This window comes from Podarcis bocagei, assembly GCF_964188305.1.
Source record: "Podarcis bocagei genome assembly, chromosome: Z".
Lineage (NCBI taxonomy): Eukaryota > Metazoa > Chordata > Lepidosauria > Squamata > Lacertidae > Podarcis > Podarcis bocagei.
In genome coordinates, this window is record NC_138140.1 from 20,279,189 (window position 1) to 20,302,109 (window position 22,921).

General features: G+C 45.4%; 1 protein-coding gene across 2 annotated transcripts in view; it reads left to right on the forward strand.

The window, feature by feature from the left end:
* LOC308578427 (gamma-aminobutyric acid receptor subunit gamma-4) overlaps positions 1 to 22,921 on the forward strand; it is a 37,833-nt gene that overhangs the window by 2,770 nt on the left and 12,142 nt on the right. For both annotated transcript variants that reach the window (XM_081178793.1, XM_081178792.1), the window contains exons 2-5: positions 9,943 to 10,094; positions 12,057 to 12,124; positions 20,863 to 21,083; positions 21,518 to 21,600. In XM_081178793.1, the coding sequence (XP_081034919.1) occupies positions 9,943 to 10,094; positions 12,057 to 12,124; positions 20,863 to 21,083; positions 21,518 to 21,600 (524 nt within the window). The remainder of the gene's footprint in view (positions 1 to 9,942; positions 10,095 to 12,056; positions 12,125 to 20,862; positions 21,084 to 21,517; positions 21,601 to 22,921) is intronic.

Sequence of the window (22,921 nt, forward strand, 5' to 3'; positions counted from 1 at the left end):
TGCAGTAACCCAAAGTCTTTGGTCAGTTGATTGAGCCAGGCTAACTCTCTGCACACCTCTGTAGCAGGAAGCTGCATGTTCAGACTGTGGAAGATAAACGTACTCCATTCTGTTTATAATTGCCCAAAGAAATGGGAGCCTTTGCAAACATGAGAAAAAATAAACACCTGTGGATTTAAACTCTTTAGAGTCCCCAGCCTAGTCAATGTCCATTTAACCTACGAGTTCAGGGTGACTGTCAGCTGGCAACTTAAGTTTACAGTTCAGTGGGTGGTCATACTTTTTTTGCTCAGAATTCCAACTGTGTTGCCAATATCTGGCCTAGTGGTGGTGGTCAGGTACAAAAGTTTTCCTTTTGCTGACCTGTACTGATTGTTGTCAGGCAACAGTCTTGAGTGTTCTTGGCTCTTTAAAAAGCCAGTGTTCATAGCTGTTGCAACTGAGTGTGCTTCTTGCATCTCCAGATTGTCAAGCAGTTCAGTGACACTCTGCTTTTGACTTAGAAGAAATTATTAATCTTCTTCTCTATTTGAAAACCTAAATAGTAGTGAGCTTTTCCTAATCCTTTAACTTCCATATCCTTGCTTAGATGCTTTAGCACTTGTGTGTAGTCCTGGTCATTTCAGTTGCAATAAAAACATCATCAACGAATGCCAAAACATAATGTCCATAATGTCCAAAATAGTCCATTTTTGCATTTAGTGTACAAATACTTTTCTGTGTAGCCTTGTTTGTACTCTAGTTGTATGAGCATGCTATGTAACTTTTTATTCCATGCTCTAGCACATGGGTTGGCAAACTAAGGTCCGGGGGCCGGCCCAATCACTTTCTAAATCCAGTCTGTGGATGGTCTGGGAATCAGTGTGTTTTTACATGAGTAGAATGTGTCCTTTTATTTAAAATACATCTCTGGGTTATTTGTGGGGCCTGCCCGGTGTTTTTACATGAGCAGAATGTGTGCTTTTATTTAAAATGCATCTCTGGGTTATTTGTGGGGCATAGGAATTCGTTCGGTTTTTTTGTCCCCCCCCCCAAAAAAAAATAGTCTGGCCCTCCACAAGTTCTGAGGGACAGTAGACTGGCCCGGTGCTGAAAAAGTTTGCTGATCCCTGCCTAGCAGCTTGCTTGAGGTCATAGAGTCACTTCTGAAGTTTACACACTAAATGTGCTCAATTTGGTTAGATAAAAACTTTGGGTTACTTCATGTAAATCTTGTTGTCTGAGATTTTGCTGTGCAAAAATGCTGCTTTAATGTCTATGTGTCTCACTTCTATTCGCTTAGAAGCTGCTATGCTTAAAAGCATTCTAATGGTAGTGTATCTTACAACAGGATCAAATGTTCCATCATAGTCTTCTTCATATTTCTGAGAGGAGCCACAGGTTACCAACCTCACTTTATAGCACTGAATTATCTGCACCCTGCTTTACCTTGATCACCCACTTACTTCCAATCCCCTTCTTCTGAGGAAGCTTGGTGAGAGACCAGATTTTGTTCTGGTGCAGTGCATCTATTTTTTCCTGTGCAGGATTCATCCAGAGGCAAGCTTCAGTGTCTAGCATCCCTTCTATCTCTTCCCTGGTGAAAGGTTCTAGGGGTTGCATCAACCTCACAATGCAGGACAGTCTTAGTGGTGGAACACCTCTGTTTGAACTGGCTGAGTGTCTGACCTCTGGTTCTGGAATTGCCTCAGTTTCCTCATCACTTTCTTCAAATTCAGGCATCTCCCCATCAGACTGTTCCTCATCACTTCTGCTGCTACTGCTGGTAGTCTAGTCCTCTGTGCCTTCTTCCTGTTCATCCCCTGTACAAGGGTGCTGTTACAGTAGACTGCAGATCTGGACTGTTATATTAGTTGTGGGAAGTACATGGCGTCTTGTGTTTCTTCCTGTGGTTGCTCAGAGAAATTTACAACAGTTCCTCTTTTGTCAGCTTTGCTGTGCTCATCAAAATAAACTACATGTCTTGAGCTGACATTTCCTGTCTTTAAGCCCATAATTCTGTAGCATTCTCCTCCAGAAGAGTAACTAAGTAGAATTCGTTTTTTCTGTTCTGGAGTCCAGCTTGTGCCCATTCTCTTTGAATATGTAGCTATGGACAATGCTGCCAAAAACATGTATGTGTAACAAGTTGGGTGTGAAAGTTCAAAAGGTGTGTATATAGTTCCCTTAGTTGGTAGTCTGTTTTGGAGGTATTCCACAGTGGCTACTGCGTCTCCCCACATACGTTTGGGAAGATTTGCATGCATCTTGCCACTTCCGCACTAGATCTTTCTCTCTGCAGCTGCACTCTGTTGTGGGGTGTAGGGAACGCTCCTCTTCCAGAAGGCTTGCCATGACATTTGAACAATACTCTTTGCCATTATCTTTGACTAGAGTTTTCTGAAACAATACACTGAAACCTTTTCTGCCCCAAGTGGACACATTCATCATGTTGCAGTTCAGTTCTGGAACATACAGGACTCACTGCAAGGGGTTCTTTTTCACTTCAGTTGCCACTTAGTATACCTGAACCTATAGAATCATAGAATTGTAGAGCTGGAACGGATCCAGAGCATTATCTAGCCCAACCCCCTGCAATGCAAGAATCTCAACTAAAGCATCCAGGACAAATGGCCATCCAATCTCTGTGTAGAAACCTTCAAGGAAGAAGAGTGCACAGCTCTTACTGTTAGAAATCTCTTCCTGGTGTTTAGTCAGAATCTCCTTTCTTGTAACTTGGTCATTGGTTTGGGTTGTACCCTCCAGAGCAGGGGAAAACAAGCTTGCTCCATCTTCCATTTGGCAGCCCTTTAGATTTTTGAAGATGGCGATCATATCTCATACCAATCTCTTATTTTCTAAGCTAAACTCCTGTTAACTGTTTAATATATACAGTTGTACCTCGGGTTACAGGCGCTTCAGGTTACAGGCGCTTCAGGTTACGGACTCCGCTAACCCAGAAATAGTACCTCGGGTAAAGAACTTTGCTTTAAGATGAGAACAGAAATCGTGCAGCGGCGGCGCAGTGGCAGCAGGAGGCCCCATTAGCTAAAGTGGTGCTTCAGGTTAAGAACAGTTTCAGGTTAAGAACGGACCTCCAGAATGAATTAAGTACTTAACCCGAGGTACCACTGTATTGGAATGGAAAATAAATATATAATCTGCGTGCGTTATACTGTGAAACATGACTGGAAATTTCCATTGAAGCTGAAGAGAGCCTAACTGGTTAATCATTAAGTGGGGCTGTATCTTTGTGGCCCAGTCACAAGATGTTTAAATCTCATGAAAAGGATTGTGTTACAGGTCTATGCATATGCTAATCTGTAGACATGCATCTTAGGTGGGGGTGCTCTTTTGTTTTTCAAGCTACTGAGAGAAAGGATGTGTTGATTCTGTTTCCAGTAAACAGCCTCAGGATAATGGAGGCTGGAATGGAGAAGAGTCAGAGCTTTGATTTTTAACTCAGCATGCAAGTTATTTTTGATCTAAGACATTATGCCTTATGATGGGAACAGTGTAAGAAATCATGCATCTAACTGAATGTAACTTTTAGTGTTATGTTTGGAGTAAAGTTCTGTAAGTAAAGATTCTGAACCACATTTTTGCACTGGAGAATTTTTATTTCAAAGAAGAGTCTGTTTTTATTCATCCAACTGCTTCCAAATGTGCAGTATTAATAACCTCAAAAACTCCCTCAACTGTTTCTTATAAGGCTTGATTTTCAAACCCTTGATCATCTTGGTTGCCCTCCTCTGTACATGTTCCAGCTTGTCAATACCTTTCTTAAATGTGGCACCAAGAACTGGATTCAGTATTCTAGGTGTAGTCTGACCTAGGCAGAATAGAACAATACTTACTCATTTCCCTTGATCTGGACACTATACTTTTATTGATGCAGCCTAGAAGAGCATTAGGGTGTGTGTTTTTGCTGCTGTATCACATTGTTGACTCATGTTTAGCTTGTGGTCTACTAAAACCCTTAGGTCTTATGCTTGTATATGCAGATGCAGCCTCTAGATTATCAAGCATCTGAGCAGCAGTTTCGTCTTTCGCTGTGTGAATCATTTCAGAAGCTGAAATATTGTCAAAGGGGAGTGATGCTGCTATATCACTCTCTTAATCCCATTTCCCCTTTGCTGTTACGGCTTCTTGGCTCCCTCCTCTGATCCATTCTAGCTCAATGCATGGCAAAATGCATTTCATTTTAAATCTGGTTTCTGTTTAGGGAAGTTTTTAATGTTTGATGTTTTATCATGTTTTTAATATTCTGTTGGGAGCCGCCTAGAGTGTCTGGGGAAATAATAATAATAATAATAATAATAATAATAATAATAATAATTATTATTATTATTATTATTATTATTATTATTATTATTATTATTCTCCAGCAGATATAGTTGTCCTCTGTAAGTTTGGACAGCTTAAAGTTTGCCTCAACAATAAAATTCTCACTAGCAATCTCAAATATTAAAAAACGGGGGGAAATCACAAAATTGAAAAATTGAGAAAAATGTGCCAAATTCAAAAATAAAACTTAAAATTCAAAATGAAAAACTTCACTGACAAAGAGATAGTCTGCTCATGAGCCAGAGGGGTCTTTGGTCCCATTGCAGTGCAGTCTCTTCTCTGCCATGCCTCACCCCAAGCGGTTACAGTGTCCTTTTGAGGGCAGTTGTGCAAAGGCTAGAGGCAGCAGACAACAACAGGAGAGGCAAGGAGGCAAGCTGAGCCCTGTCCAGGGCACCCTGAGGCCATGATGCTTTTCCAAGGGGGGGGAGGGAAAGATGGGGGGGATTTGCTGTGATGATGACCTCAAGAGAAAAGTCCTGGGGCTGGATCCATAAACACAGACTAAGAAGCCTGGGCCCGCAGTTTGAAAGGTTGGTCCCAGATGCAATTATTCAGTGATGGGGGACAGACAGGTATAGAACAACTCTCCTCTGGATGATGTTCTAACAGGTTCTGGGACAGAGCCCTCTGATGAGGCTCAGCTTAGTCTCCATCCTGGATATCTGCGGCTATTCCTTTGGCTGTTGTCTCTAAATCCTGAATAGACCCATTAGTGCTCCCTTTCAGTAGGTTTGTGCAGCCACAATCCTCAGGTCAAGGGGAGGCATTTGCCAAGGGCCAGATCCTAACCCCCACCACCCCTGCACAGAACCCACTGCCAGCCCCTGTAGCCCGCAGCTGCCATGCTCCTCCTCCTATTCCTTCTTCACCTTAAAACAACAACAACACCTGAACTAGTTTTGATTTTGAAACTAAACCAAAAGCTGAGCTTTCAACTTGGACTGAGAGGTATCCTAAGCCTTTAGTTTACATCAGATGATTAATTTATTTATTTATTTTACAGATCACTTCCTTTGAAACACCTTGAAGCAATTTAGCAATGAAAACACATATAAAACAATTTCATATATATATAAATGGATTTCAAATCCAACACAGATACAGTCAGAGATAATTAATTTGTTAGTTACCCACGTCAGGTGATTAATTGACTAGTTTGAAGAAATCCTCCCCCAAATTTCAGTGCATTATTTAGAAGATAGCATGACCATGATGGATATTCTCCTGGGAGGAGGGGGAGACCCAGTCCTTGCTTAGAAAATCATTTGAAACTGGAGCTGAGGTGTATATTGTTGTGTTGGCAACAGTGCTGTCAGCAGATCAACCATAGTCTCACAGGACTTCTTTGAAAATGTGATGGGAAATCCACAGCAGGCTTTAAGTGAGGAACCAGTTTATCCATGCAAATTACTACATGCTGTTAGAGGGCACTTTGAGAGAAGAGTGAAGATGGTAAACTGAGACCTTGATCACTTCCTTGCTGCCAAGCCTCCTTGTCACAAATAATGCCCTTCTCCTACATTCCTCTTTTGCCAGAATGCAGGCAGGGGGCCAGTGATTGATCCCTCTCATGAACAGATGGAGCTGCCTCCAGTCCATCCTAGGCTTGCCACGCATAAGGAAAATTCCTGACATGTCCTGGTTTTGGGGTGTAAAAATGGGCGCGCGGGGGGGGGGGGAGAGATTTGCCGAAGTGGCAAAATGTCAGGGGAAACCCAGATGTCTGGCAACATGGAAAAAACAGTGGAAACAGTTCCAAAACCTTAAAAATTACTGTTGGGGGAAAGAGCTAAACAATTTGGGTTTGTTCCCAAAAAATGCTCAACAATTTTGGGGTTTGTCAATTTTGCAGATGTCAGGAATTTTACTTTTTGATATATGGCAACTCTTGTCCATCCAGCCAAACAGGCTGCAGGCTGTGAGATCCATGGAACTGTGACCTTCTTCATGCAAAGTATGTCAATCAACTATAGTCCTCTCCCTTTGCAAACATCCCAAGGAGCAACCAAACTATAGCAGGCTAGAGATGACTTCAGAATCAGCTGTCACATGGGGATGGTGGCTTGGGGAAACCCCATGTCAAAATCAGGCCAATTAAAGAGGATCCTATCCAGCTTTTATATTCTTCCCTTTCCATGCCCTGCAAAAGCAATTTTGTGAGTGGTGCCCAAAATGATACCCTCTCATATGTGCCAGCAGGCCCCAAAGTTGGGGGGGGGGGCCTTGCACTGGAATATAAGCATAACCTTTCTGAGTTATCCAAGGTCCATGTAGCCCAGTATTCTGCCACAATTGGTGTTCAGCAGCAGGTTGTTCTGCTACATGGGGGGATTGGTGGCTGCCCTGATGATTGAAGTTAGGCTGTTCACCTCTGAGTTTTAAAATCATCTGTATGACAGGCCATCCCAATATCTCAGCAGTGGACCGTGTCTGTGAATTATGAAGATGTTCTCCTTCCATCTGCTCTCTGCTGACAGCCATTTCAAGGGTAGAGGACAAGATTTGTTGCTCTGGTAGCAAGGAAGAGTCTTGTAACACCTTAAAACTAACAAATCTTATCCCACAAACTGGAGTCTAAACCTCAAGCGCTTCTGTCACAATGGCTCTACTCTGCCTCCACAGTCGGAGGATGTTTCTTTCAGATTACCAGTTGCTAGAAGCTACAGGAGGGGAAAGTCACTGTTGTGCCTGGGTCCTGCTGGTGGGTTTCCCATTATGGGCATCTTATTGGTTCTTCTTACTGGCAACAAGTTTCATCAGAGGTCCTCAAGTGATTACTGCTTTGAGAGAATCTCCTCCACTCCCCACAGTTTTATCAATCAACGATCAGGTCACCTTGTTCTCTGCCTCCATTTCCCCAAGCTAATCCTCCCTTTCCAACCCCAACTCCACTGTATGCCTTCCCTCATACAGGGGCGGAGGAAGGGGAGCAGTGGGGTTGGTCCACCTTGGGTGTTATCACTGAGGGGTGGTGACATTCGGCGTGCTGCCTGCCCGTGACTCCCAAGCCTACCCCGAGCCCTTCATCTTGACACCCCCTGCAAATGAGAGGTGACCCTGTTCTCTGTACCTACCAGGGGGGAAGAGACTGGTGGCAACCACAAATTATGGGTGACTGAACAAATGTAAGCCTGTGGGATGTTGGATGGATTTGGGTGGATTTGGAGTGTAGAGTAGGATAGTCTTATTTATCCCTCCTCTTACTTGTATGAGCTTAATGCCTAGTAAGCAGAGTTTAAAATTGACATTTCTTTGCATTATAAAATGTGGAAACTCCTGAGACAAAGGGTTGCTTTACCATAATATTATTATCCAGGATGGTTCAGCAGATTGTATCTTCCCCTTTTTATCCCTCTAAACAAAATAAACACAGAGAAGTCTATAATGCAAGAATATATTTTTTGTTTACTTACATAAAGCTTCAGATTTGATTGAGCAGTAAGCAGCAGTAAAAAACAAGACAGGCAGAATCTACTTGTACATTACAAAATATATGGTTGAGATCAAAATGGAGTCTGTGCTCAGAAGAGCACAGACAAGCATCCTCTCTCTTTTGTTACATGGGGAAGAAGACTGAGCTCTGAGCAGGGCATAAGTAGTAAGGATTCTTCTTCTTTTGGTTACCTTTCCCTGTGCAGATAAGCAGGGGATGTGACCTCACAAAGTGCTCTCTCTATGAATATACAAGGGAGCCCCATGTACCTTTGCTTATCTAGCAACACATGAAATTTTATTTCGGCTGAACTATTATTTCCCACATGGACTGCCAATCAGAGTTGATGAGCTTACACACCTCCTCAGAAGTGTCTGGACCAGAAAAACAGCACAATTCAGATCTGGAAACTAATCTCTGAATCTGCCAATCTGGTGTGTTTTTGTTGCCCCCTTCTGAGCTGACTACAGTAGCTGAGGTCTGGGTGCTCTTTCTTTAACCAAGTGTGTGTGGCCTCTGCTGACATGGCTTGATTTTGGGATAATGTCAAGCATCACCCAAGGAGGGGATGTCAAAACCCATCTTTCTCTTCTGAATCTGTTAATTAATATGGCTGACACATCCCTGGCCAGGGAGCAAAGCTGTCCCTTAGCTTGCCTGCCCCCCACAGCCCATCATGCACACCCACCATAAAATGTGTGTGTGTGCATGCGTGCGTGTGTGCACTTGCGCGCGCGCGCACACACACACACACACACACACACACACAGGATGATAGTGCTCCAGTAGGTCTCTCCCACCTGAGCTGCCTTTTCATGAATTGCCTGGTCAAGAGAGGTGCTTGTTTTGACAAGCAGGTTTTACAGTATGTCAGGCATGAATACCTTTTCCACTTGATTCTGTCTGAGCAAGACAAGAGCTGGGCTGTACCTTTCACAAGTTGCCAGATTGAATTGCTGTGTCTTGACACAACATCTCCTCCAGCCTGCTCAGCTCTTGATTGCAAAATGTTTGCTGCGTGTGACATTTCCATTAACAGGCACAAGGCATGTCCCCTGCACCTCCCTAATTGCTTGGTGCCTGCAGGAGCCTTGCCATCACTTATTACACCTGGGAGATGGAAGAGCTTCCCCTGCTTATTACTGGGAAGTGGAAGCTGGGAGGGGAGATTGTAAACTTCTCACTAAAATTGAATCAATAAGCAGGCAGAGGAAGGGGCATCTCGAGGCACACGTCTTTAAATCCAGTGCCTTATTGTATTACGGTGTGTGTGTGCGTGCGTGCACGTGTGCTGGGGCACATCACAGCAGCCAAGTTACCCAATGGCACATATTGAAATGATCTCTCAGTTTTCCTGCCTGGGATTCAAAAGAGCATAAGAACATAAAATGAGCCCTGATGTATCAAGCCAAAGGGGGCCCATCTAGCCCAGCATCTTGTTCTTGCAGTGGCCAAGCAGATGCTCAAAATGGAAGCCCACAAGTAGGACCTGAGCAAAAGAGCACTCTCCCTTCCTCTGGTTTCCAGCAGCTGCCATTCCGAAGCATTACTGCCTGTAGAGGAAGAACATAGTTATTGTGGCAAGTAGCCATGGATAGCTCTCTCTCTCTTTTTTTAAAAAAATAATATTTATTGAGTTTCCAAAAATTTAAACACTACAAACAAAAAAGAAAAAAGAAAAAACAAATGAAAAACAACACAATACAATACAAAAACACTACAAAACACTAACACATAAGACAAATAAAACAAAACAAAGACCATTTAAAGCACATTAAACAATTTCAATGTCATATCTTTCATTCGCTTATTTCCATGACTTCCTCACACCTCTGTGCTGAATTTTGATTGTATGCTGCTTGGGAAATGGAGTTCTCCTCTTGTGCTATGTAAAGTACCAGGAACACAGATAGTCCTATACTGTATTGATTTGTACTGCACGAGAAGAAGCTGCAATGCTATAGCACATCAACTTGTATTGAGGTTCACGTATGGCTGTTGTGTTATATACGTCCTCTCCAAAATGTTGCGATGGTGTTGGTGGGCAGAAATGTCCCCTGCTGCACCCACCTGCCCCTGAGTAGCTGCCCCTTTGACTGTCAGCAACTGTCCAGGGTCTGAGATCGACATATGCTTTTCCCATTGCCTGCTCCGCCATGGACTTCCTGTTTCCCTTGCAGGGCAGAGAGCACAGAGGAATATGACTACGATTACCTCAGCAACACCAACAAAACCTGGGTCCTGACCCCCAAAGCCCAGGAGACGGATGCCACACAGATCCTCAACTCCCTCCTCCAGAACTATGACAACAAGCTGCGCCCCGATATCAGCAGTAAGTTTTTTCCTCCTCCCAAGGGAGACCTCAGCTGGAAGGCACCCTTGACTGAAGGGTGCAGGTTGCAAAGAAAGGGGGAGCACATGGGACATGATTGATTGCTGGCATCAGTGTTTTGTATGCTGAGCACCAGGTTCCCAAGTCCAGCAGCACTGGGGTGTAGAGGCAAAGGGCAAAAGTAGTAGAGGGTGAGCAATGAGAGCAAAAGGGGTGCAGCCCCAGTCTCAGTCTACCTTTTGCTTACTTATAGTCAGTCTGGGTGGGCAGGTGGGTGTACACTGGGTGCCAGCTTATTCTGGCTACTTTTACTTTTGAGGAAAAGCAGCCATAGAGGGGCCCCAGGCCAGTTTTCTACTGGAAAATTTTCCCTACCCAACTGCTAGATAGGGGACAATTTTCAGCAGAAAAACTAGCACATGCTCCTGATCCAGATCGAAAACACTTTCTGGATCAGGGCTCCACACCTGCTGTTTCTGCTTCTTTTTTTATTGTGGCTACTTAAAAAAAATGTTAGCATTAGTTTGCTCCTTAGGCTGCCCTTCCAAGTGAGCCCAGAAACTTTAGCTGACAGAGAGTTCTCTGGGAGCAGCAGAGCAGATTGTATTCTGCATTGGAGTCTAAAATGTTTCTGGGTTCAATTTGTGGCACTTGCTTCAGCTGCTTCAGCTGCAAGGAACTGCCAACTTCCAAAGGAATCTTTTCAAGAACTTCTCTTAAGGGTGCTCTCCTCTGGGCCAGGGATAGCCTGAGGTGTTTAGGCACCAGCAGCAAACTGTTCTACTGTTGGCCTCATGATGGGCAGCTGTTAGGCTTCGCAAGGGCTTCCCCTCAAGGAGCAGTCCTTGCAAAGCCATGTTGCCCTACCACGAGGTGGGGAGATTCAATAAGAGCTTTTCCTTAAAGAGAAGTCTTTGCTTAATCTCCCCCTTTCCTGCTCAGCAGTGAGGTTTTGTAAGAGCTTCTTAAGGAGAAGCCCTTGCAAAGCCTCACCCAGGAGTGGCATGCACTCAGGGTGGGTGCGTGCGTGCTTGGGCATGCAGAGGGTGCACCAAGGGACAGGTCCATGGGCAGGGTGTGCTACTGGAGTGAGCCTTGCCCACTGCTGCAAAGCAGGGTGCACTCATGGTGCCCCACAGGCCCAGTGTCGCTTTGCAAAACTCACAAAAACATGCTGTGAGCAGGTGTCCACCCTGGGCCCTGCGAGCACAGCACTGCTTTTACGAGTGTTGCTTGGCTCACAGGGAGGGCGCCATGACTCATTATGTCCTTCTCATAGTGCTCTCAGGCTCCAGGGTGCTGAGTACACAGCAGATCATGATGGGGCAGGGCACGTGATCCCCCCAACTGTGCCTGGGGTGACAGCCCCCTCAATCCCCCATGTTACACCACTATTGCACTGCCTGCCCTATCGCCTCCACTATGAGATCTTGGAGGAAATTGGCACCAGTGCTATTTCTCCAGTGGCAGCAGAAGCAGGTGGCACAGGCAGGGTAGGTGGGGTGCCTATGAAAGTACCGCCTTGGGATCTTTTCCCATCTGAAGTGGCTGCTTCTCCATGTCTCATCACTGGGGCAATCTTGTTCTGGGCACAGGCATAGCAGGTGTGGACTTTTTGACTGTGGGTGTCATCCAAATTATGGATCAGCCTCCCAATGAGAGATGCCCCAGGCCCCTTCATGGCTCACTTTTAAGTAGGCACAGAAAACTGATTTGTGTTCATGGGCATTTATTTTTTTTAAAGTTTTAATTATTGTGTTTCTCTTACTGCTGTTAAGTTTGCTGTCTGCACATTCTCATTGAATTTCATTGGATTGCATTGTTGTATTGTTTTCAGAGCCACTTTTGGGTGCACTTTTGGGAACACATAAATCACTGAGCTCACCTATCCTCGTGGCTGCCCTTGGCATATACCCCTCTCCTATGGCTGACCTGTCCTCTCTTTTGCGGTCTCTTTTACAGTCAAGCCCACTTTCATTGATGTGGACATCTACGTAAACAGCATTGGGCCTGTCTCTGTGATCCACATGGTGAGTGTTGAATCCTTTGGGAGAACAGTGGAAACTGAAAGAAATGTGGAGTGGCGGATATGCATATAAGGGGGTTGGGGAGGGGAAAGGAGAGAAGGAAAGAAAGAAAGTGACTTGTGTGCATCCAGTGAAGCTCAATGTTAGAAGATTCAGGATAGATTAAAAAAATAAAATCCTACATACAGTGCATTCTTCAACTATGGAACTTGCTTCCACAGGAGGCAATGATAACAACCAACATGGATGGCTTTAACAGAGGATCCTCCAAATTAATGGAAGAGGTGAAGAATATCAGTAGCTACTATCCTACATGGCTATGCTGTGCCTCCATGGTTGGAGGCTGTGATGCTTCCGAATCCTAGTTTCTGGAAACCGCAGAAGGGAAGGGTGCTCTTGTGCTTGAATCCTCCTTGAGGGTTTCCCACTGAGGTATCTAGTGGGCCACTGTGATAACAGGATGCTAGGCTAGGTGGGACACTGGCCTGATCCAGCAGGGCTATTCTTATGTTGTTATCTTCTTATCTCACCTGTATACTCACCAGAGAATATGCACACGGAGATAACCACCCACCCACCCACCGCCAATATTTTAGGGACTTAGTACTGCCAGAATTACTAGATGCAAAGTCCCCCTGAAGTCAGCTGGGATTGAAGTTGCTCATGCCCTGTCCTCTTTCTTATATGGTCGGCTGAGACTAGGAATCTTCCAGCCCCACAGAATCATTCCTCCCCCTCCACCCTTGGCCTCATCGTTGCTCAGCCTTCCACTGGAGCAGGCTGAGCTAATCCCTTTTTCATTGCCAATTGCTTATTCAAAGGGGTGAAGAGACCCTTTCCCTGTTAAACCCCTGAACATGTGTTTTCAGTAAGCCATCAGCATTTCCTCGGCAAATAATAAGAACCCTTTTAAAGCTATAATGCCGAGCCTCTTTGCTGAAGCTGCTGCCATGCATACTAAGAAAGGAGAGGTAGGGCGCTGTGCTAGAGGAGCAGCTTTCATTTGTGAAAAGCCTGCTCACAGGAAGGAATGAAGGCTGCAAAAACTCTTCCTTTGAACTAACAAATTTTAAGAGGCTCTTTTTATATTCTGTAAAGTGCTGTAAGGCTTCAGGACGAAGGACAGCACTCTATTCTTAAGACAGCAGAAAAATGTAAATATTAAATTCTTGCACGACAAATTTGATAACCAGGAGGAGGAGGAAGAGTAGAAGCTCTGGCTGGCTGCCGCTGATGAGGGTGATGCTATGCCTAGAAGACAAGACCAAGAGCCCTCCTGTGGTTTCCAGCAACTGGTTTGCAGAAGCTTTCGTTTCACTGACTATGGAAGCAGAACATAGTCATTATGGCTAGTAGGCATCAATGGTCCTCTCCTCCACAAATTTGATCAGTTGTCTTTTAATGACATCCAGGTTGGTGGCCATCACTGCCTCTTGGGGGGACAAGCTCCAAAATTTAACTAAAATGTCCTTCTTTTTATCTGTCCTGAATCCCAACACTCAGCTTTGTAGGATGTCCATGAGCTCCAGGAGACAGGGAGAAAAACTTTTCTGTATACACTTTCTTTGTGCCATGCATAATTTTACAAACTATCATGTCACCTTTTCATTCCCTTTTCATTAAACTAAAAATTCCCAAACGCTGCAATCTTCCTTCACAGGGGAGTCATTCCAGCATCTTGCTGGACTATTTTGCTTGCCCTTTTCTGAATGTTTTCCAAGTCCAGAGTATCCTTTTTGAGGTGAGGTGACTAGAACTTCACACACTATAATAAATGTGGTTGCACCATAGATTTCAATAATGGCATTATGATACTGGCACTTTTATTTTCAGATCCTTTTCTAATGACCCCTAGACCAGAGAAGGGGAAGGGACAGTACAGCCCATCTTCTTCTTGTGGGATGGATTTAGTAGGTAGGAGAGGATATATTACCGTATTTTTCGCCCTACAGGATGCACTTTTCCCCTCCAAAAATGAAGGGGAAATGTGTGTGCATCCTATGGGGCGAATGCAGGCTTTCGCTGAAGCCTGGAGAGCGAGAGGGGTTAGTGAGCACTGACCCCTCTCGCTCTCCAGGCTTCAGGAAGCTCTCCGCAAGCCTTGGGAGCCAGCGGGATTTCCTGCCGGGCTCCCAAGGCTTGCGGACAGCAGCCTGCAGCCCAAAACCCGGGGAGCGCAGCGGAGCACGCCCCAGGCTTCGGGCACCTCTCCGCAAGCCTTGGGAGCCCGGTGCGACTTCCCGCTGGGCTCCCTAGGCTTGCGGATAGCAGCCTGCAGCCCAAAACCCGGGGAGCGCAGTGGAGCGTGCCCCAGGCTTTGGGCAGATATCCGCAAGCTTGGGGAGACCAGCGGGAAGTTGCGCCGGTCTCCCCAGGCTTGTGGATAGCAGCCTGCATCCCAAAGTCTGGTGTGCACTTAGCAGTGTGCCCCGGGCTTTGGGCAGATGCCTGCAAGCTTGGGGAGACCGGTGGGAGTTCCCACCGGGCTCCCAAGGCTTGCGGATAGCAACCTGTTCTGGGGGCTGGGGTCAGGGGAAGCTCAGCCTTCCCCTGGCCCAGCCCCGCGCCTGGTGGGGAAATAATTTTTTTTCTTTATTTCCCCCCCAAAAAACTAGGTGCGCCCTATGGGCCGGTGCACCCTATGGGGCGAAAAATACGGTAATTACAATTATCCCTCCAGTCCCCCATTATGTGTGGAGACTTAAATAGTTAGAATAGTCAGTTTAGCATTTGCACTTAGAAGCTGAGTAGGGCGGAGGTTTAGATTACCACCCCTTGGCAGAAAACTAGAAGCTTAGGAAAGGTTGATACAGCTCATTATATTTAGCAAGCTGACTCCCCCCTCTATAATTACCATGATTGGTGTGTGTGTGTGTGTGTGTGTGTGTGTGTGTGAGAGAGAGAGAGAGAGAGAGAGAGAGAGAGAGAGAAAATCAAACCGTGTGTGTGTGTGTGCGTGTGTGTGTGAAAAATCAAACCACACGTGTGTGTGTGTGTGTGTGAAAAAAATCAAACCACACTGTAAAGTAAGTTGAAAATAGACTTTACTTACTTAAAGTATTGCACACATTTTCAGCAAACAACAGCAGCAAAAGCAATGCATGTAAAAATACTTCTAGGTTACAAAATACATAGCTGACTTCTAAAATGGAATTTGCACTCAGTGAGAGCATAGACATATATCCATCTCCATTGAAAACATGGTGCAGAAGAACAAAGAGAGTGTGTGCAACAGGAAGGATAAGGGATTATATCTCTCATTTCTTCCTGCCACTGGAAACAGGGGAAATTACATCACATAGCCCTCTCTCTCCACCAATTGCATTTCTGTCATTCTGTGGTCATTAGCCCCTAGACTTACTAATTTCCAGAATATATATTGTTAGATTTTGACTGCAAATCTCCTACACTTCTTGCCTGTTGGAGAGCAGAACCCCAGCTCAGCTGCAGCTCTCCCCAACTTTGAGTGGAAGTGTGTTAAAGTACTGTGAATAGGGGAAGGTCAGTGAGCAGGTGGTCCAGCGGTGGTGGTGACACTCCAATCCCATAATTATGCTGTACAGCCTCCAGCTTCTTCCTATCAAAAGCCTTGTCTTCTTAACTACAGACATGTTGTGTTATCCTGAGCAGAACTTGGATGATGTCATGCTCAAGTTCTCTCCTGGTCTCTTAGGTGAGGACTGCTAGTCATGAGCTGAGCATATGCATTTAGGTCATTATGATCTGCTGCTAATAGTGTCAGGCTGCACCTGCTTGGGAGGTGGTGTTGCCACAGGAGGTGCTACAGGAGTATAACTGGCCTCACTGCATGTGGTCTGGGGGGGTGTTGTAAAAATGGTCCATGGGGAAGAGCAGACATACATCTCATTGCTGTAGCCGGTAGAGGGTGCCCTGACCTTCCTGGAAAGGCTCTCTGTCCCCTTACAGGCCCAATGGGCAGTTGAGGAACAGAGGCCAAAAGAGGAAATGTTAATCAAAGCTAAGCCACATTTGACCCCAAAGCTAAGACTTGAGCCACTGTATGATGCCTGTTGACTCTTTGCACCTGGGTTACTTAAAGGCCACCTTAACTGCAATGTGCATTAGAATTGGTGGAAGAAGCCTGTTGATGAGCAATTCTGCATTATGTGTATAATCTGTTTGTTTGTTTGTTTGTTTGTTTGTTTAATTTATATCTAGCCCTTCTTCCCAAATTCCTTCAATAGGCTGGGGACAGGCCCTAGGATAGTCTGATTGTTCAGCCTTTCTCAGAGAGCCTGTGGCAGATGTTGCTTCCAAGCCATATGGCAACCATTACTGGTGCAGGAGCAGGGTCTGATCAGGTAAAAGAAAGAGAACAGGAAGAGCAACTGTCATGTTTGTCCTGCAGTCTTTCTGAAGAAAAGGGAGACAAATGAGAGCAGCAACAGAGCCATTTTGGGGGGAATCTCATCTGAGCCAGGCCAGGCTCTAAAATAATTCAGATTCTCCATCAGAAAATTGTTTTGCTTCCATGGCACCAACCAGTTGGTCTATGCAGGCACTATTTCTTGTTACAGGTAGGTAGCCTTGTTGATCTGCCATAGTCAAAACAAAATTAAAAAATTCTTTCCAGTAGCACCTTAGAGACCAACTAAGTTTGTTATTGGTATGAGCTTTCATGTGCATGCACACTTCTTCATATATCTTTAGGTACCTGAAGAAGTGTGCATGCACACAAAAACTCATATCAATAACAAACTTAGTTGGTCTCTAAGGTGCTACTGGAAAGCACTTTTTCTTGACACTGAACCCCAATGACATTGTTCTGTGGTTCTCTTCCTGTTGCTGTTTTCTACACCTGATCTGTAGAGGCACTTTCCTCACTTAAGGAATGCAGTCATAATACCAGCGTAGCAGGTGTGTACTGGTGCAGTTCCACTGAGGCTTGGCAGGGTTACTGTGCCTTTAAGTGAAAGTTTCCTTTTTGAGCAGCTGTTTAGTTGCTTCTGGTTCTCTCACCTTCTTGAGTGACAATAATTATGGTGTGTCCAGTCTGTCAGTATTTTGAGGGAAGGATTCAAGGGCACACTGTAACTTTTTTGATTGGCATGTTTACAGTGGATTAAAGCACTCTTGTCACCACAGCACAATATATCTACTTTTAAAAAATGACTTTTTACATTTTGGAAAGTTATGGGGAAATTGTGGGATGAACAACTCATTGACAGAGTATGTGTAAACCCACCACAAGCAAATCAGGATGAATTTAGGATGATTGTTCACCATTGCATACCCAACCTGTAATGAAATCAGAATGAATAGCCAATAAAACTGGATATAGTCTAACTACTACATAAGCTTTGTTCAAGCAAATCAGGATGAAGGCTGAATTGACAGGCCATCTGGTGGAATCCTTGGTCAGTTCCTGATCCTTAGGAGCAAGAAAGGAGAATTTAATTGCTGGTTTCTTCTTTGAAACAAAAGCAACTGCAAATAAAATAACAGGAAGTTGTTCTAGCTGGAGTGAGGAAACCAGTAATTAACTGAAAGCCAAAACTGACTAATTAACTTTCAGCCCAGGAATCACATGGCTAGAAAGGAACAGGAACTAACTAGGTGTTTTAAAGGGAAGGAGCAAGGAGGAAACTGCTTATCAAAGGGACAGTGAGAAACAGAACCATAGCGGAATGGGACTTAAGCCCCACAGAAGTATATAAGATCTTATCCATAGAGGCAGGCAGTGCTGAGTTTGATGGGGCAAACAGCACTATATCTATGTGTGAATTTGCATTTTAATTCCACTTCCAGCTGAAAGTACTAGCGCAGTACCTCAGCAGCATTCAAGAGCTGTGTGGGCAGCCACATCAAAGCCAAACAAAGGACACTCCAGTCATTATGTTTCCAGGGGGTTAATATCTGATTTATTGCACAGAGCAGGGCATGGGGGACAATTGTCCAGGGCAAATTAATAGTTGCTCCAGGTTTTTTTTCAACTGCCCCCTTCCATAAAAGTTAGAGTGGAACATACATGGGAGGACAGTTTTGATTTTTTATGGGGAGGGGAGCAGAAAAGAAGCTGCCCCTGAACCAAAGCGGCAACATATCCTGCCTGTGTGTTTTGACTGGGCTGTATTTAGTAATGTGCTTCAGATTTCTTGAGTGCATCTGGATGGGCTTGGGCATCTAGATGAATTAAATTATGAAACACATTAAATATTCACTAAACTATTGGGATGTTTCCTATGTCTTTAACTTGTGTCCCAGTGAAGCTTACAAGTTGCAAGGAGGCGACCTTTGTTCTGGGCTGTGTTGCTTCATTGCTTCCATTCTCTCTCTGTGTGTCTACCTGCAGGAAATATTCCCAGCATGTCTTTGAACTGAACTCTCAAAGCTCATAGCAGGGGAAGGGAATCCTGAGCTATATGCTCTAGGTTGCATTTCCAGAAACCCCCTACCTTGCAAAATCTAAGGCAATTCTCTTGCTCTCCAACTGCCCTTGTGGGACAGTCCTGTGCATCAGCCTCCTGGTCCTCAGGTGACCAAGAAATTTGCTTTTTGGAAAAGTGCCTTGTGACTGAGCCAGAGACAGCAATGACACCTCATCTCTGATCCTGTATAGTCTGTGTCAGCCTCAAGGTTCTTGGCACAAGCACCTGGGTTCTGGTTCCTCCATACAGATGTATTCTTCTGTCACAAGGTAGCATGTGACATTTAGCAACTATGGGGACCTTTTACCCATCCCAGCACGAGACTGAGAGGATTAGTTTAGCAACTGCCCACCAGGGAGCACCTAGAAGGAACCCAATCCAACCAGGCAAGGTTTATCTTCATTATTTGCTCTAGAGGGCAGGGAATCTGCAGCACCACCATGGGTCAATCAAGTACAGTGGTACCTCAAGTTACACATGCTTCAGGTTACATACACTTCAGGTTACAGACTCCGCTAACCCAGAAATATTACCTTGGGTTAAGAACTTTGCTTCAGGATGAGAACAGAAATCGTGCTCTGGCGGCACGGCTGCAGCAGGAGGCCCCATTAGCTAAAGTGGTGCTTCAGTTTAAGAACAGTTTCAGGTTAAGAACGGACCTCCGGAACGAATTAAGTACTTAACCCGAGGTACCACTGTAAATGAATAAAAATAACTAACTGACCAATTGTGTTGCAAATAACTCAGTTCTGCCCCCACCAAGATAAAGCCTGCCCCCCCTAAATAAATATTGGCTATACCCATGAGCACCACTTTGGGGCATGGGAGGTGAGGAGCAGTGGCATAGAATAGGACCTTCAGCCATTTTGTCTTTGGTTCTCCTTCACAGGAAGGTCGAAAGTTTGCACAAGAACAGGAGTGTCAGTAGTTCGTTAGAAAAGGTTTTACTTTTACAAAGGAGAGCAAAATGTTCAGCCCAGGAACCTGGCAATTAAGGAGGATGGAACTCTCCTTCTGGTTGATTGAAAGGTTGTCAGGGGAAGGGAGTGAAAATATTGTATGTCAAACTAGAAAATAAGGTGTTTAGAAAGACAGTCAACAGAATGGAACAAAGAAAGTAAAGCGATGTGGGAGAGCTGCATTGCTGTTGAAGAAAGAAGCCAGGAAAAGGTTGAAAAGAGACCCTGAACTTCTCAAACTGTAATATTAGGTTTCTCTTTTAAAAGCATTTTGTCCAGAACTGTTACCCAGGCACACTGAGTTGCCCCCCAACATTGCAAGGGCCCATTGTGCGTATATGATGTTGCATATGTGCCTCTCCTCCCTCAACCCAGCCAGGCCGACTTGGCCTGCCACCTGCCACCTCCTGACCACCAGCCACCTTACCTTCACTGCATCCCTGGCAGAAGATGTGCCAGCACGAAGATGCTTTGAACTGGTGTGTCCTTTGGGGAACTTGCCAGAGCACTTTTCTAGAAGCCACTCTGGTGATCCTCAAAGGGACATGCCAGGGTGAAGATGCTTCCCGCTGCCACATGCTTTGAGTATCACAGTGGAATTGGGGGGGGGAGAGACTAGGGCCCTCCTTGAAAATATTGGGGGGTCCTGCCCCCCATAGCTACCCATAGATGGCACCAATTTGTTGCCTTATTCAAACTTTCAAGCATTTCAGAAGGAGGGAGCTGGTTTGACTGGCTTCCTTCTTGCCTAACCCTAACCTGTCCCCTCTACAGCCCCCTTTTTTGATGTCACAGGGACAGACATGCCCTCCCTCTGCTGGCTTACACAGCTAGTGAGCTGCTGCTGCTCAGTGAGTGCTCCCACCTTTCAAGGCTGTCTTTGCACATGTTTTTTTTCTGTATTTCGGAACATCTCTCAGTCTGGATAATGCAGATTTGGGACCACCATGTCACCCTACCTGTACACTACGACTAACATGTGTTTCAGAGGATCTGCTACCAGTAAAATCAATAGTTTAATATGTATGAGAGATGGGGTCTTCTTGAGAGGAAGTTATGGAGCCCCCTTTTGAGTGACTTGCCCTTCAGTGCAAAGGACCTTGGAAACTCATCTCTTCATTGCTTCCTTTCCTTAAGGGGGTTCATTACTCGTGTGATTCTGAGCAAGTGATTGTACAGCCAATGTAACCTGTTATCATTCCTTTATGTGCATCACTTTGTGAGAGCCTGGTCCTGAAAAGCCACTTAAGGGACCCCCAAGAGTCATCTAGTCCAACCCCCTGCAATACAAATGCTAATAATGATCTCCACCAAATGTCACCCATCAGGATGAAGAGCTGCAGGTCTCAGTTTCAAGCAGGCTGTGGATAATGTTCTTTTGTGCCTCTCACAGGAATACACCATTGACATATTCTTCGCCCAAACGTGGTATGACCGGCGCCTTCGCTTCAACAGCACCCTCAAAGCTCTCACCCTCAACACTAATATGGTGAGCCGGATTTGGATCCCAGACACCTTTTTCAGGAACTCTAAGAGGGCCGACTCCCACTGGATCACCACTCCCAACCAGCTGCTTCGGATCTGGAATGATGGGAAAGTCCTCTATACGCTCAGGTAAACCTCTGGCTCCCAGGCAGTCATTCAACAGGGATGAAAGAGTCAGGGGAGAGAAAGGCAGCAAAAAATAAGCAAATTCAGGCAGGATGGGGGGGGGGTCACACCACAAATGGTTTTGTGGTTGTCTCTCCCTGGCTTTCACCTACAAAGAGACCATCCAACTAGCCTCTTCGTGCAGAATGGATCCAGTTCCATTTGCTCTCAGACTGGATCACAGAGGGAAGGAGACATCCAGCCTTAGAATGAAATAAATGGATCGTGAAATGGGCCTAGATGTGGGTTTGGTGGCCTCAGGTGGCTTCTGACACACCCTTTGAGGGGATGCTAAAATGCTCCAGAGAGGCTCCAGAAGTATTGATGTTCATACAAGGTTAGTTGTGCTTCTGCAGCAGCTGTCAAACTAGTATTCCCCATCTCCATCTCTTCCCCAGGTTGACCATTGAAGCTGAGTGCCTCCTCCAGCTGCAGAACTTCCCAATGGATACCCACTCCTGCCCTCTGGTCTTCTCCAGTTGTGAGTACCGGTTGCATAGATGTCATGACAGGGCCATGGGACTGAAGGGTAGGGCAAAAAGATGCTAAACTTGCCCCACAAAGAGGCTGTGCATGGAACTAGAACACTCCACCTCAATCACCAAGCAAATAATGTTAATGCTGAGGTTGCATGCCACCTCCAAGCTCTGCTGAGCAGTGTACGAGAATCCAGGGCGTTACATGTGCTCATCCAGGGTTGGGTTTTTGTTGAAAATCAAGATACAGTGGAGGCTGTTGTGTCTAAGAAATGGGGGTCCCAGAAGACCACAAGCTTAACATGAGTCAACAGTGTGATGCAACAGCAAAAAAGCCAATGTTATGCTAGGCAACATCAACAGAAGTCTAGTGTCCAGGTCAAGGGACATGATAGTACCACTCTATTCTGCCTAGGTTAGACCACACCTGGAATACTGTGTCCAGTTCTGGGTGCCACAATTTAAGAAGGATGTTGACAAGCTAGAATGTATGCAGAGAAGGGTGACCAAGATGATCAAGGGTCTGGAAACCAAGCCTTATGAGGAGTGGTTGAGGGAGCTGAGTATGTTTAGCTTGGATAAGAGGAGACAGAGAGAAGATATGATAGCCATCTTCAAATATCTAAAGAGCTGCCACATGGAAAACGGTTGTTTTCTCCTACTCAGGAGGGTAGGACCCAAACCAATGCATTCAAGGAGATTCCAATCAACTATCAGGAAGAGCTTTCTGACAGCAAGAGCTGTTCAACTAGGGAACGGACTCCCTCAGGAGGTGGTGAACTCTCCTTCCTTGGAGTTTTTATGCAGAGGTTAGATGACCATCTGTCATGGATGCTTTAGTTGAGATTCCTGCCTTGCAGGGGGTTGGACTAGATGACCCTCGAGGTCCCTTCCAACTCTACCATTCTATGATTAGGTTGCCCCTTTTGGCCTGACTCAGCAGGCTTGTCTTATGTTCTTCCTTCTTCCCCAGATCTCTATAAATTCTGTGTGGGTGCAGTCCTCACAGCAGCCTCCCTCCCTCGCAGTGGCCCATGGAGTCCTTTTCTTTGTAGATTGTTAGCAATGACAGCTTTCTCTGTCTGTCTGTCTCTTTCTCTCTCACAGTGGCCATCATGTGCTTCCAAACACACAAAGCCCCTTTCAGCCCATAGACTCAGATTCTGATTTAGTGGCTCTGAGTATGGATGGGAGCCAAAGAGGACGCCATCATGATGCTCCTTCCTTCCCTCCCTCCCTGCCTTTTTAATGGGACAGTCGCCTTCCAAACCCTCTCCCTCTCCCCGCCTTCAGCCTGTTCATTTGTTTGCTTTCTGGCTGGTGCTG